Below are 16,403 nucleotides of genomic sequence, written 5' to 3' on the forward strand. Positions count from 1 at the left end.
CTAGCATTGATGTTGGCGTTCTAACCCTTAAAGCAGGCGTGGGCAAACTACAGCCGGCGGGCCACATGCGGCCCGTTAAACGTTTTAATCCGGCCCTCCGAACTTGGAAAAAATTAAATGAATAAACCTTGTTCATGTTTTATTTTCTAAATACATTGGTTTTTCAAAGACACATATATATATTGTTGTAATGCCTTTGTTCACTTTCATTTAAAATTAAATGTATTTTTTTTTCTCCGATGGGGCGAGGTTGCTAAAACACTCCATCCATCTGCTCCTGGTCCGGCCCCTCTGTCAAATTTTAGAATCCATTGTGGCCCGCCAATCAAAAAGTTTGCCCACCCCTGCTTTAAAGCAATGGCTATTTGAACACACAGGCTCTATAACAATAGTCGCATATTACCACATCTCACTGAGTTGAAGAGAGTCTGTCCTCTTTGTGTATTTATTTCTTAAATATTTTACTTCCCCTGAGTGGCTAGTGAATGAAACTTGTAAGTCAAGGTACTACTGATTGTTGTTTTTACATTGACGTCACATTGTGCGTTGCGCTTACCCATTAGCCACCTTGCCCAGAACCCCTTTGTGTGCGACTGCAACGTCAAGTGGCTTGCCGACTTCCTTCGCGCCAACCCCATTGAGACCAGTGGGGCGCGCTGTGCCAGCCCGCGCCGCCTCGCCAACAAACGCATTGCTCAGATTAAAAGCAGCAAGTTCCGATGCTCTGGTCAGTCTGTGTGTGCGTGTATGTGTTTGCGTGCCTGCATGCTAGTCTAAATGAATTTATTTACCAACTTTTCTTTCTGTTCATATTTAGCCAAGGAACAGTATCACATCCCAGGTGCGTAACGTGACAACACTCATGTTTGCTGTGTCAAATTAAATGGTAACCACCCCCCAAGCCATGCATCTGCATTTGTAAACAACAGTGAACCGGGAATTGTGAACACTCTGACATGTCTTAACATATTTAAATTTAGTAAAACACACTTAAATCTTTTGAAAGATAGTCTGAAACACTTACTCTCGCTTGCGCAGTTCTCCAAATAAGAGGCCATCCGTGTTTGCTTCAAGTTTCTTATTTGTCATCGCTACACAAATAAAACAAAAGATCATTGAAAATAGTAAACGTCTAAACCAAAATGTTTAACCTAACTATATTAATTCAATCTCTCCTAGTTTAATGCTAACATACTGGATCATGCAAAATGCTAGATGGGATAATGGAAATTAACATAGATACTACTATAATTTTAAAACATAAAAAATGTACTCCCTTAAGACGCACGGAGCAGCAGAGTAATGAACTGTGTGGATCAAGATTATTATAATAAACAAAAACAAACGAAATAATGAAAACTAAAGTTTCAAACACATTTTCGTTAACGAAATAAAATAACAATGAGAATTTTGGGGAAAAAATTGTAACTAACTAAAACGACATTGTCTTTCCCACAAAACTAACAAATGAGAATCGTGGCAAAAATATCCTTAGTTTTCGTCTTTATAAGCTTTTTGTGATTATTTCAAATGTAAATCATGGCACTGTGGTTTTTAATGTCACAAAAAATAGCATTGCAAAAGGGGTGCGTAGACCATAACCACTAAGATTAGCAACATTAACATGATGGGTTTTTCATCTGCATTTTAACTTTAGAAGCAGCATTATTGCACTGCACTTTTCCTGGACTTATTGCACATAAGTTTAAGTGAACTCTTATGTTTTATATGTTAATGGTTATTCAGCAATATTGTTTGTAAGTTAATAACATTTTCAAATGTTATCTTTTTTGGAGAATGAGCCTTACTTGTTAGCTTTAAAAAATGCACTTGAAAAATACACCAAGCTACAAAAAACTAAAACAAAAACTAATAAAAACTAAACAAAAACTAATAAAACTAACACATCTATTATAAAAATGAATTGAAACTAACCGAATTAGAAATAAAAGGTCAAAACAAAATAAAAACTAAACTAAAATGAAAAATCCAAAACTATAATAACTCTGATGTGGATTGATACATCCAGATTTTTGCTCTAAAATTGGTTATCAACTAAAAATATTCCTACACTTGATATTTTTAGATCAGGCGTGGGCAAAGTTCAGCCCATGGGCCACATGCGGCCCTTTAAACGTTTTAATGCCGAACTTGAAAAAAATTAAATCAATAAACCTTGTTTATGTTTTATTTTCTAAATACTGTGGTTTTTCAAAGACATATATTTTGTTGTAATGCTTTTGTTCACTTTCTTTTAAAATTAAATGTATTTTTTTTCTCCGATGAGGTGAGGTTACCAAAACATCTGCTACTGGTTCGGCCCCTCTGTCAAATTTCAGAACCCATTGTGGCCCGCCAATCCACAATGGTAATGAACTCCTCCAGAATATCATGAACAGGAACACAGTCCGCAATGCTAATGATATATAATGCAAAATGATAGCCGGGCTCTCGAAAATTAGCATTGACATTGCGTCAAATATAAACGTCTTCACACACACAGGGCAACACATACAAACAGAGCAGAACACAATACTTACAAGCATTTAGATCATTATTGCAGCTTTGTAGGAGACCTTCTCGGCCACTTCATTCGAAGAGTTCAGTGCTACAACTCTAAATTTGGACTTGGCTGTACACTGTAAAAAAAACATAAAGACAATCTAAAAAATGTGTGATGTTGAGGTAGTACATATGATAAACCTCAATAAAGTAGAGCGTGTGTGTGTGCGTGTATATATATATATATATTTTTCCAGGGGCTGAAGACCGGCGGCTGAGTTCTGGGTGCAACAGCAAGCCGTCGTGCCCGAACAAGTGTCGCTGCGAGGCTAATGTGGTGGACTGCTCCAACCTAAGACTCACCAAGTTCCCCCAACACCTGCCTCCCGCCACTGAGGAACTGTATGACGCGCACACACACGCACACACACACCAACGTAACATGCATCCATGTTGAATGTGTGTCATGCTGCATGAATGCACAGCCGCTGGACATTCCAACCGCCTACATTGCTAACCATCTTGTTTTTTTTTTTTTTCTCTTTTTTTTTTTTTTTTTTGGGCTTCTGGGCTTCCCTGGCGATAATTCATGGTCTACGTCCCAGGCGTCTCAACAACAATGACGTCTCCCTGCTGGAGGCCACGGGTGCCTTCAAGGGCCTCTCCCAACTCAAGAAAATGTAGGTCAAGCCGTGCTGACCATACACGCGCACACACATTCGCACACGCACCCCCACGCACGCACCCACACACACGCACACGCACCCCCCCCCACACACACACACGCCTATGCACACACTGTCACAACGCTTGAGTGGTCTCAAGGCTGCCTTCCACAAAAAGTAGGAAACATCCTGCTTTTTTTGTTTCAGGACAATTGAAACATCAACACAATGAAAATAAAATTGTTGACAAAAAAAAACTCAATTTGGGGCAGACATCACCATTAAAATAATATAGTACTAATAAATGCATAATATACAGTTTACCAAAATGTATATTCCTTTAGAGGTTCTTTTTTAAATTGGATTGACTGAATGAATCTTGAAAATAACAATTAGATTGAATATTTTATTTATAATGACAATATACTGTAAAGAAATTTCCCAATTGTGGGCCTTGTAAAGGCTTATATCATTTGCTTCATTTTTTAATACTGGAAGACTTGATCATTTTTATTAAAGAATTGACTTATTAATTTGCCTGAATGAGTAAAAAAAAAAAAGTAAAAGTAAACACTAAGTTGTTCTTATCTGACCATCGTGGGACTAATACCATCTTTTTCTTTTTTATTTTGGAATAAGAGGATTGGCTAAAAAAGGCAAAAACATCTCCACTCACAGCTTTGAAAAATATTGAATTTCCCACTTTCATTCTGTATTCTATACCTTGATCATTTTTGTCATTAATTGCATTAAAGGAATAATTAATCCGAGTACTTCATTATCACTTAAGACTGAATCTGAGTTTTCATAGAACGAGACAATTGCCCTTTTTAAGGAAGTTTTTTTCCCTCCCACCTGGTGATTAGAAACCTGAGCAACAACAAAATCTCTGAGATCGAGGATGGCACCTTTGAGGGTGCCTCTGCCGTGGTCGAGCTGCACCTGACTGCCAACCACCTGGAGGTGGTGCGAGGTGGCATGTTCAGAGGGATGGACTCGCTACGCATGCTGTAAGGCACACACACACACACACACACACACACACACACACACACACCTAAATAGGATTTATTGAAACAACTTTACATGTATTTATTTATCAATTATTCATGGAAAATGAGGGTGACCAACCTAATTTGTGTGCAGGATGTTGAGGAACAACAAGATCAGTTGCCTGCACAACGGCAGCTTCACAGGCCTCAGCAACGTTCGTCTGCTGTCGCTCTATGATAATCAGCTGAGTGCCATCCTACCTGGAACCTTTGATGCGCTTCCCAACCTCTCCACGCTGTCAGTGATGCCTGCACCCACAAATACAAATACAAACTAATATTTACATGTTCTACTGACTTACACAGTGACACATCAACTGATAATATTAGTGTTTACATGTATTGCACAAAAAACAAATAAAAATTGTATCCGGTCAAATGTTTGAAAGACAAAATTGAAATAAAAATGCATTGCACTAAAAAAGTTAAATATAACTGAACTGAACTTAACAAATGTAATTATGCACACTTTGAACAATTCATTCAGTGATTCTTTTATTTCGCACACGTTGCGAATTACTGTCCGTTAGCCTTTAGCAAAACCCGCTGAAAAGGAGTTGCCAACAGTGGTCTAACCAAGCATTTTTCCTGGTCCAAGGAACCTGCTGGCCAACCCTTTCCTCTGCGACTGCCGTCTGTCCTGGTTGGGCGCCTGGTTAAGAAGCCGGCGCATCGTAACGGGAAACCCTCGCTGCCAAGGTCCAGCTTTCCTCCGCGAGATTCCGCTGCAGGATGTGGCGGTGCCCGACTTCCGTTGCGAGGATGGTACGCCACCAAAAGTGGAACTTTTCCAATTTACCAGCAGCCTTCGATGCAGCATAGGTTTTGTGTTGCTTTCACTTCCTGTGCAGTGAAACATTCACTTCCGGTGAGAAGTAACATTTATTTCCTGTGCAGTGAGTTTGACTTCCTGTGTTTTTTCAGTCTCTCTAGCTGAGTCCACTAGTTGCTCATTGGGCCCGCAATGTCCCAGTGGTTGCACATGCATGGACACAGTGGTGCGCTGCAGCAACAAGCATCTGCAGGCGCTGCCAAGAGGCCTTCCTCCAAATCTCACCGAACTGTGAGCGCCTGACACGACTCATGGTCCCTACAAATTAAAACAACAATTCAGCAACAATTTCCCTGGCAGATATCTGGACGGGAACCAGCTCACACGAGTACCCAGCCAGCTCAGCAACTTTAGGAACCTGCAGCTCATGTGAGCAACATCTTCTACTTCTTGTTTATACCTCCAATTTCATTTTTTTACTCCCTGTTAAAAAAAAAACCTCAACTTCATCCTTTTCTTCCTGTTTGCCTTTTCTAGTTCCTGTTCAGACCATTTTGACCCTTGTTCACCTCTGTTACTTACTCATTTACATCCAATTTTGTTCGACTTCATGCCAATGACATATGTAAAGGGGGCTTAAAGTTTAAGAGATTTGACTTTCCCAAGAGGCCCCGAATCTTCTTGGTCTCTTTCTTTCTGTCCACCGCCTCAACTTCTTGTCTGTCTGTGCCATTTCCTGCGCTTTTACTTGTTCCACTTCCTCTGCACTTAAAGGACCCTCCGAGTTAACTTAATTGTGTGAAGGCGAAGGCCTTCACACATATGTTATTCTACTCCTTTAACTTTATTGTGTGAAGGCGGTAGGCCTTCACACATATGTTATTCCTATTCTTTATTATTAATATTATTAAACTTATTCCGCCCGTTTTTTTGACGCTTAACTACTTCCACCTAATTCAACCGATTCACTTCATTCCACTTTTAACGTGTTCCACTTATTCATGTGATGGGGGCTTCCATTTTTCACGTCATTCACTTATTCAGATTATTCACTATTTCACATTTTTCACCCCAAATTCACCCCATTCATTTCGATTGGGACATTCAACATTTCACATTTAAATGCTTCCAGTTTGAAATTCAAGACATTCAGGTCATTCATTTCGCATTCCTTTAACTCCTTTCACACTATTCATGTGATTCACTATACCCATACATTCCCATTTCCCATTTTCACCCCCAAAAAAGCCACTTCAATAACCCCCTTCTTCGACACGCTCTAGCTTCTCTATTCTTCATCCGATTTTCACCGTTCCAACTTTGTTCTATTCCAAAAATTCACGCCATTCAGGCTTGTATTCTTCACAACTTCACCTATTACCCATATTTCACAATTTCACTTTATTCACCCCCAAAAAACCCATTCATTTCCAATGGGAGATTCAACAATTCACTATTAAATGCTTCCAAATTCAAATTTAACACATTCAGGTCATTCATTTCACATTCCTGCAACTCCTTTCACATAATTCATGTGATTCACTATACCCATACATTCCCATTTCCCATTTTCACCCCCAAAAAAGCCACTTCAATAACCCCCTTCTTCGACACGCTCTAGCTTCTCTATTCTTCATCCGATTTTCACCGTTCCAACTTCAATCATTCCCAAAAATTAACCCCATGAGAGTTTCCACTTAGCCCCCCCGGTCCCCCCCCCCTTTAAAAACAGCCCCGCCCCCTTCTTCGACGCGCGCCAGCTTCCCCATTCTTCATCCGATTTTCACCGTTCCAACTTCAATCATTCCCAAAAATTAACCCCATGAGAGTTTCCACTTAGCCCCCCCGGTTGCCCCCCCCTTTAAAAACAGCCCCGCCCCCTTCTTCGACGCGCGCCAGCTTCCCCATTCTTCATCCGATTTTCACCGTTCCAACTTCAATCATTCCCAAAAATTCACCCCATGAGAATTTCCACTTGGCCCCCCCGGTCCCCCCCCCCTTTAAAAACAGCCCCGCCCCCTTCTTCGACGCACTCCAGCTTCCCCATTGTTCATCCGATTTTCACCGTTCCAACTTCAATCATTCCCAAAAATTCACCCCATGAGAGTTTCCACTTAGCCCCCCCAGTCCCCCCCCCCTTTAAAAAACGCCCCGCCCCTTTCTTTGACACGCTCCAGCTTCCACATTTTTCATCCGATTTTCACCATTCCAACTTCAATCATTCCCAAAAATTCACGCCATGCAGGTTTCCATTTAGACCCCCCGGTTCCCCCCCCCTTTAAAAACCGCCCCGCCCCCTTCTTTGACATGCTCTATTTTCTCTATTCTTCATCCGATTTTCACCGTTGCAACTTCAATCATTCCCAAAAATTCACCCCATGAGAGTTTCCACTTGGCCCCCCCGGTCCCCCCCCCCTTTAAAAACAGCCCCGCCCCCTTCTTCGACGCGCTCCAGCTTCCCCATTCTTCATCCGATTTTCACTGTTCCAACTTCAATCATTCCCAAAAATTCACCCCATGCAGGTTTCCATTTAGCCCCCCCGGTTTCCCCCCCCTTTAAAAACCGCCCCGCCCCCTTCTTTGACACGCTCCAGCTTCCCCATTTTTCAACATCATTCACTATAATTCAACATCCTTCCACCTTCCATCATTCACTATCATTCCACATTTTATTTCAATTCTATTCTCTACGATTCAAACTAATTCAATTACATTCTCTATGATTCAAAAATCATTCAATATCATTCCACATCCTTCCACCCAGATGGCTTCGACTCCGGAGCCTTCACACGCAATTTCTCCAGGAATTGCATTCTCTAGTTATTATTATTATATATTCTATTTTCTTCCTCGCCTTTTTTCGGCGCTTAACTACTTCCACAGTTTTCATCCGATTTTCACCGTTCCAACTTTGTTCTATTCCAAACATTCACGCCATTCAGGCTTGTATTTTTCACAACTTCACCTATTACCCATATTTCACAATTTCACTTTATTCACCCCCAAAAAACCCATTCATTTCCAATGGGAGATTTAACAATTCACTATTCAATGCTTCCAAATTAACATTTAACAAATTCAGGTCATTCATTTCACATTCCTGCAACTCCTTTCACATAATTCATGTGATTCACTATACCCATACATTCCCATTTCCCATTTTCACCCCCCAAAAAGCCACTTTAATAACCCCCTTCTTCGACACGCTCTAGCTTCTCTATTCTTCATCCGATTTTCACCGTTCCAACTTTGTTCTATTCCAAAAATTCACGCCATTCAGGCTTGTATTCTTCACAACTTCACCTATTACCCATATTTCACAATTTCACTTTATTCACCCCCAAAAAAACATTCATTTCCAATGGGAGATTTAACAATTCACTATTCAATGCTTCCAAATTAACATTTAACACGTTCAGGTCATTCATTTCACATTTCTGCAACTCCTTTCACATAATTCATGTGATTCACTATACCCATACATTCCCATTTCCCATTTTCACCCCCAAAAAAGCCACTTCAATAACCCCCTTCTTCGACACGCTCTAGCTTCTCTATTCTTCATCCGATTTTCACCGTTCTAACTTTGTTCTATTCCAAAAATTCACGCCATTCAGGCTTGTATTCTTCACAACTTCACCTATTACCCATATTTCACAATTTCACTTTATTCACCCCCAAAAAACCCATTCATTTCCAATGGGAGATTCAACAATTCACTATTAAATGCTTCCAAATTCAAATTTAACACATTCAGGTCATTCATTTCACATTCCTGCAACTCCTTTCACATAATTCATGTGATTCACTATACCCATACATTCCCATTTCCCATTTTCACCCCCAAAAAAGCCACTTCAATAACCCCCTTCTTCGACACGCTCTAGCTTCTCTATTCTTCATCCGATTTTCACCGTTCCAACTTCAATCATTCCCAAAAATTCACCCCATGAAAGTTTCCACTTAGCCCCCCCGGTCCCCCCCCCCCTTTAAAAACAGCCCCGCCCCCTTCTTCCACGCGCTCCAGCTTCCCCATTCTTCATCCGATTTTCACCGTTCCAACTTCAATCATTCCCAAAAATTCACCCCATGAGAGTTTCCACTTAGCCCCCCCGGTTCCCCCCCCCTTTAAAAACAGCCCCGCCCCCTTCTTCGACGCACCCCAGCTTCCCTAATGTTCATCCGATTTTCACCGTTCCAACTTCAATCATTCCCAAAAATTCACCCCATGAGAGTTTCCACTTAGCCCCCCCGGTTCCCCCCCCCCTTTAAAAACAGCCCCGCCCCCTTCTTCGACGCGCGCCAGCTTCCCCATTCTTCATCCGATTTTCACCGTTCCAACTTCAATCATTCCCAAAAATTCACCCCATGAGAGTTTCCACTTATCCCCCCCGGTTCCCCCCCCCTTTAAAAACAGCCCCGCCCCCTTCTTTGACACGCTCTAGCTTCTCTATTCTTCATCCGATTTTCACCGTTCCAACTTCAATCATTCCCAAAAATTCACCCCATGAAAGTTTCCACTTAGCCCCCCCAGTTCCCCCCCCCTTTAAAAAACGCCCCGCCCCTTTCTTTGACACGCTCCAGCTTCCACATTTTTCATCCGATTTTCACCATTCCAACTTCAATCATTCCCAAAAATTCACGCCATGCAGGTTTCCATTTAGCCCCCCCGGTTCCCCCCCCCTTTAAAAACCGCCCCGCCCACTTCTTTGACATGCTCTATTTTCTCTATTCTTCATCCGATTTTCACCTTTGCAACTTCAATCATTCCCAAAAATTCACCCCATGAGAGTTTCCACTTAGCCCCCCCGGTTCATCCCCCCTTTAAAAACAGCCCCGCCCCCTTCTTCAACACGCTCCAGCTTCCCCGTTCTTCATCCGATTTTCACCGTTCCAACTACAATCATTCCCAAAATTTCACGCCATGCAGGTTTCCATTTAGCCCCCCGGTTCCCCCCCTTTAAAAACCGCCCCGCCCCCTACTTTGACACACTCCAGCTTCCACATTTTTCATCCAATTTTCACCGTTCCAACTTCAATCATTCCCAAAAATTCACGCCATGCAGGTTTCCATTTAGCCCCCCCGGTCCCCCCCCCCTTTAAAAACAGCCCCGCCTCCTTCTTTGACACGCTCCAGCTTCCACATTTTTCATCCGATTTTCACCATTCCAACTTCAATCATTCCCAAAAATTCACGCCATGCAGGTTTCCATTTAGCCCCCCCGGCCCCCCCCCTTTAAAACAGCCCCGCCCCCTTCTTCGACGCGCTCCAGCTTCCCCATTCTTCATCCGATTTTCACTGTTCCAACTTCAATCATTCCCAAAAATTCACCCCATGCAGGTTTCCATTTAGCCCCCCCGCTTTCCCCCCCCTTTAAAAACCGCCCCGCCCCCTTCTTCGACACACTCCAGCTTCACTGTTTTTCATCGATTTTAACCGTTCCAACTTCAACCATTCCCAAAAATTCACGCCATGCAGGTTTCCATTTAGCCCCCCCCCCCCCCCGATTCCCCCCCTTTAAAAACAGCCCCGCCTCCTTCTTCGACGCGCTCCAGCTTTCCCATTCTTCATCCGATTTTCACCGTTCCAAGTTCAATCATTCCCAAAAATTCACGCCATGCAGGTTTCCATTTAGCCCCCCGATTACCCCCCCCTTTAAAAATCGCCCCGCCCCCTTCTTTGACACGCTCCAGCTTCCCCATTTTTCAACATCATTCACTATAATTCAACATCCTTCCACCTTCCATCATTCACTATCATTCCACATTTTCATTCAATTCTATTCTCTACGATTCAAACTAATTCAATTTCATTCTCTATGATTCAAAAATCATTCAATATCATTCCACATCCTTCCACCCAGATGGCTTCAACTCCGGAGCCTTCACACGCGATTTCTCCAGAAATTGCATTCTCTAGTTGTGTGAAGGCGGTAGGCCTTCACACATATGTTATTCCTATTCTTTATTATTAATATTATTAAACTTATTCCGCCCGTTTTTTTGACGCTTAACTACTTCCACCTAATTCAACCGATTCACTTCATTCCACTTTTAACGTGTTCCACTTATTCGTGTGATGGGGGCTTCCATTTTTCACGTCATTCACTTATTCAGATTATTCACTATTTCACATTTTTCACCCCAAATTCACCCCATTCATTTCGATTGGGACATTCAACATTTCACATTTAAATGCTTCCAGTTTGAAATTCAAGACATTCAGGTCATTCATTTCGCATTCCTTTAACTCCTTTCACACTATTCATGTGATTCACTATACCCATACATTCCCATTTCCCATTTTCACCCCCCAAAAAGCCACTTCAATAACCCCCTTCTTCGACACGCTCTAGCTTCTCTATTCTTCATCCGATTTTCACCGTTCCAACTTTGTTCTATTCCAAAAATTCACGCCATTCAGGCTTGTATTCTTCACAACTTCACCTATTACCCATATTTCACAATTTCACTTTATTCACCCCCAAAAAACCCATTCATTTCCAATGGGAGATTCAACAATTCACTATTAAATGCTTCCAAATTCAAATTTAACACATTCAGGTCATTCATTTCACATTCCTGCAACTCCTTTCACATAATTCATGTGATTCACTATACCCATACATTCCCATTTCCCATTTTCACCCCCAAAACAGCCACTTCAATAACCCCCTTCTTCAACACGCTCTAGCTTCTCTATTCTTCATCCGATTTTCACCGTTCCAACTTCAATCATTCCCAAAAATTAACCCCATGAGAGTTTCCACTTAGCCCCCCCGGTTGCCCCCCCCTTTAAAAACAGCCCCGCCCCCTTCTTCGACGCGCGCCAGCTTCCCCATTCTTCATCCGATTTTCACCGTTCCAACTTCAATCATTCCCAAAAATTCACCCCATGAGAGTTTCCACTTGGCCCCCCCGGTCCCCCCCCCCTTTAAAAACAGCCCCGCCCCCTTCTTCGACGCACTCCAGCTTCCCCATTGTTCATCCGATTTTCACCGTTCCAACTTCAATCATTCCCAAAAATTCACCCCATGAGAGTTTCCACTTAGCCCCCTCAGTTCCCCCCCCCTTTAAAAAACGCCCCGCCCCTTTCTTTGACACGCTCCAGCTTCCACATTTTTCATCCGATTTTCACCATTCCAACTTCAATCATTCCCAAAAATTCACGCCATGCAGGTTTCCATTTAGACCCCCCGGTGCCCCCCCCCTTTAAAAACCGCCCCGCCCCCTTCTTTGACATGCTCTATTTTCTCTATTCTTCATCCGATTTTCACCGTTGCAACTTCAATCATTCCCAAAAATTCACCCCATGAGAGTTTCCACTTGGCCCCCCCGGTCCCCCCCCCCTTTAAAAACAGCCCCGCCCCCTTCTTCGACGCGCTCCAGCTTCCCCATTCTTCATCCGATTTTCACTGTTCCAACTTCAATCATTCCCAAAAATTCACCCCATGCAGGTTTCCATTTAGCCCCCCCGGTTTCCCCCCCCTTTAAAAACAGCCCCGCCCCCTTCTTCGACGCACTCCAGCTTCCCCATTGTTCATCCGATTTTCACCGTTCCAACTTCAATCATTCCCAAAAATTCACCCCATGAGAGTTTCCACTTAGCCCCCCCAGTTCCCCCCCCCTTTAAAAAACGCCCCGCCCCTTTCTTTGACACGCTCCAGCTTCCACATTTTTCATCCGATTTTCACCATTCCAACTTCAATCATTCCCAAAAATTGACGCCATGCAGGTTTCCATTTAGACCCCCCGGTTCCCCCCCCCTTTAAAAACCGCCCCGCCCCCTTCTTTGACATGCTCTATTTTCTCTATTCTTCATCCACTTAGGATATTAAATCCATTCAAGACATTCATCCAGGCTTCTCTAAAGAGGGTTGGATCAGTGGATTAGCAGCTGCCTCCATACTTGGAGGTTCTCGGTTCCATTCCCCGTCGGTTGAATCTTTTCCTCGATCATTCAACATCCTTCCACCTTCCATTAATCACTGCCTTTCCCCATTTTCATTCGATGTCATTCACTATAATTCAACATTATTCAATATTTTTCAACATTATTCAATATTTTTTCTCTTTCATTCATGATGATTCAAGATAATTCACTATTATTCACTGTCATTCAAATCATTCAATTTCATTCACTATGATTCAAATTCATTCAACATTTCAGAGTCATTCAATATTATTCCACAACATTCAGCCTCATTCAAAATCATTCCACAAAAAAAATTCCAGCCATTCCGCCTTCACACGCAATTTCTCCAGGAATTGCATTCTCTAGTGTTACTAAGCAATTACTTCATTTTTTCCAGCCTCAAACCTTTGGCACGAAACTACTCTCGCATTTTTCGTCCGATTCTCACCGTTCCTACCTCAATCTATTCCAAAAATTCCCGCCATGGGGGCTTCCATTTTTTGTGTTTCTATCTTTTTCACATTTTTCACCATTTCACCTTTTTCACCCCCTAAAACCCCATTCATTTCCAATGGGGCATTCAACATTGCACAAATGCATCCACTTAGGATATTAAATCCATTCAAGACATTCATCCAGGCTTCAATAAAGAGGGTTGGGTCAGTGGATTAGCTGCTGCCTCCATACTTGGAGGTTCTCGGTTCGATTCCCGGTCGTTAAATATTTTTCAAGATCATTCAACATCCTTCCACCTTCCATTAATCACTGCCTTTCCCCATTTTCATTCGATGTCATTCACTATAATTCCACATTATTCAATATTTTTCAACATTATTCAATATTTTTTCTATTTCATTCATGATGATTCAATAGAATTCACTATTATTAACTGTCATTCAAATCATTCAATTTCATTCACTATGATTAGAATTCATTCAACCTCATTCAATATTTCAGAGTCATTCAATATTATTCAAAGACATTCAGTCTCATTCAAAATCATTCCACAAAAAAAATTCCAGCCATTCCGCCTTCACACGCAATTTCTCCAGGAATTGCATTCTCTAGTGTTACTAAGCAATTACTTCATTTTTTCCAGCCCCAAAACTTTGGCACGAAACTACTCTCGCATTTTACGTCCGATTCTCACCGTTCCTACTTCAATCTATTCCAAAAATGCCTGCCATGGGGGCTTCCATTTTTCGTGTTTCTATCTTTTTCACATTTTTCACCATTTCCCCTTTTTCACCCCCTAAAACCCCATTCATTTCCAATGGGGCATTCAACATTGCACAAATGTATCCACTTAGGATATTAAATCCATTCAAGACATTCATCCAGGCTTCTCTAAAGAGGGTTGGGTCAGGGATTAGCAGCTGCCTCCATACTTGGAGGTTCTCGGTTCGATTCCCGGTTGGTTGAATCTTTTCCTCGATCATTCAACATCCTTCCACCTTCCATTAATCACTGCCTTTCCCCATTTTCATTCAATGTCATTCACTATAATTCAACATTATTCAATATTTTTCAACATTATTCAATATTTTTCAACATTATTCAATATTTTTTCTCTTTCATTCATGATGATTCAATAGAATTCACTATTATTCACTGTCATTCAAATCATTCAATTTCATTCACTATGATTCAAATTCATTCAACCTCATTCAATATTTCAGAGTCATTCAATATTATTCAAAATCATTCCACAAAAAAAAATTCCAGCCATTCCGCCTTCACACGCAATTTCTCCAGGAATTGCATTCTCTAGTTGCTAATAATGTCCAGCAGAGGGCGCTAGAGACTGTGAACATCAGCTGCCTTTTGCGGCAACTTCATGTATTGATTGTGTTGAATGTGCAGAGATTTGAGCAACAACAAAATCAGCTCTCTGTCGGACGATTCGTTTGCCAACATGAGCCAACTCACCACCCTGTGAGTACACATACGCATACACACATAAATAAAATGGTTTGTTGTGAAAGCTATATATATATATATATATATATATATATAACTGTATTGTAATGAAGTAATGTTATATCCTCATATCATTTACTCAGGTCAATATTTTGCTGTGTTTTTGTTGTGTGCAGGATTCTGAGTTACAATTCCTTGCGTTGTATTCCTCCTCTGGCACTGGGAGGCTTGCGGTCACTGAGGCTGCTGTTAGTACATACGCATGCACACGTACACTCAAACACTGCATGTGCGTACACGTACACGAATACCGGTAGTGTATCTAAACACTATACAAGCACATATTCAGTACAAACATATATACTTAATATGCCCACATATGCTTGTGCATACACGCGTGCACACAGCCATTAAGCGTGTAGTTGTTTGTGTTTCAGGTCTCTGCACGGTAACGACATATCCGAGCTACAGCGTGGAATCTTCAATGACGTCACATCACTCTCTCACTTGTATGTACCGTTCGTGTGTGTGTGTGCGTGTGTGTGTGTGCGTGAATTTGTTTATTAGTGATCGACCAATTATCGGCCGGGCCAATTATCGGGATCGATATTTGGCCCGGCCGATAATTGTTTCATTGAAAAGACATGCAGCTGAGCTTGGGAGCTTTTAAAACTAAGTTGGCCATTTTCTAAGGTTGAAAACAAAAACGTTTAAAATGTTGTAAATCACTAAAGTTGGTTAATAACCATGTGCTTAAAGGCATTTGAACTCGATCAAGTTTTGGAGCTGATAGTTTTCCAAATATTTACACCATTTTACCCCTTTTTTTCAACAAATGAATATCGGCTTCGGTTTTCGGCCTCCTTGACTACCAATAATCGGTATCGCCACTGAAAAAAAGCATATCGTCTATCACTAGTGTTTTTACAATATGTGTGCGTGTGTGCGTGTGTGTGTGTGCATGCGTGAATGTTTGTTTATGCGTGTTCATGTGTGCGTGCGTACAATACTGTTAGGACTGCACCAAACACTGTAGTTTTTTTTTTTTACAAGATATATAGCACTTTTGTCAACATTATGGAGACTACAACCAAACTTAACAGTTTCAACATTTACAAAATAACGCATTTAGTTGACTTAATAGTAACTTTAATCAAGTAATCAAGCAACTCTATGAGATATAGAAATGCATTAGATTACTAGTTCCTCAAAATGGCAGCCATTATTTAGTAACGCATTACCAGCATCGCTGAAGGTGACACGTTAACCTCCATTCCAGCCATGTGTGAATGTACCTTGTATGCATGTGTGCACCCTGTATCATGTATTGTAACGAACTCACAAGTGCATTTGTTTGATACTTTATTTTGAAGTTATAATTTGGATGCCATATGCTTTTAGTTTGGTGCGCTTCCGGTATGAGCAGGAAGTATACATTAACATTACGCTATTTAAGGGGGCGTTTCCAAAGGAAAGGAGAGGAAAGGAAGGAAAAGGAGAAGGAAAAGTTTAACGATCTTGACATTGCCGATCAAGAAATCAGTTTTACGCAATCTAACGAAAACTTTCTAAGGCTG

The 16,403-nt window shown here is 41.6% G+C and overlaps 1 protein-coding gene across 1 annotated transcript in view; it reads left to right on the forward strand.

Moving 5' to 3' along the window:
* slit1b (slit homolog 1b (Drosophila)) overlaps positions 1-16,403 on the forward strand; it is a 47,553-nt gene that overhangs the window by 13,877 nt on the left and 17,273 nt on the right. Inside the window, exons 14-25 of the mRNA XM_088302599.1 lie at positions 564-727; positions 818-841; positions 2,760-2,904; positions 3,108-3,182; positions 4,034-4,177; positions 4,314-4,457; positions 4,818-4,984; positions 5,144-5,282; positions 5,352-5,420; positions 14,770-14,841; positions 15,003-15,074; positions 15,264-15,335. Of these exons, the coding sequence (XP_088158725.1) occupies positions 564-727; positions 818-841; positions 2,760-2,904; positions 3,108-3,182; positions 4,034-4,177; positions 4,314-4,457; positions 4,818-4,984; positions 5,144-5,282; positions 5,352-5,420; positions 14,770-14,841; positions 15,003-15,074; positions 15,264-15,335 (1,287 nt within the window). The remainder of the gene's footprint in view (positions 1-563; positions 728-817; positions 842-2,759; positions 2,905-3,107; positions 3,183-4,033; positions 4,178-4,313; positions 4,458-4,817; positions 4,985-5,143; positions 5,283-5,351; positions 5,421-14,769; positions 14,842-15,002; positions 15,075-15,263; positions 15,336-16,403) is intronic.

The sequence above is a fragment of the Idiotropiscis lumnitzeri genome, chromosome 8 (genome assembly GCF_059441095.1).
Source record: "Idiotropiscis lumnitzeri isolate Australia: NSW breed Sydney's pygmy pipehorse chromosome 8, RoL_Ilum_1.0, whole genome shotgun sequence".
Lineage (NCBI taxonomy): Eukaryota > Metazoa > Chordata > Actinopteri > Syngnathiformes > Syngnathidae > Idiotropiscis > Idiotropiscis lumnitzeri.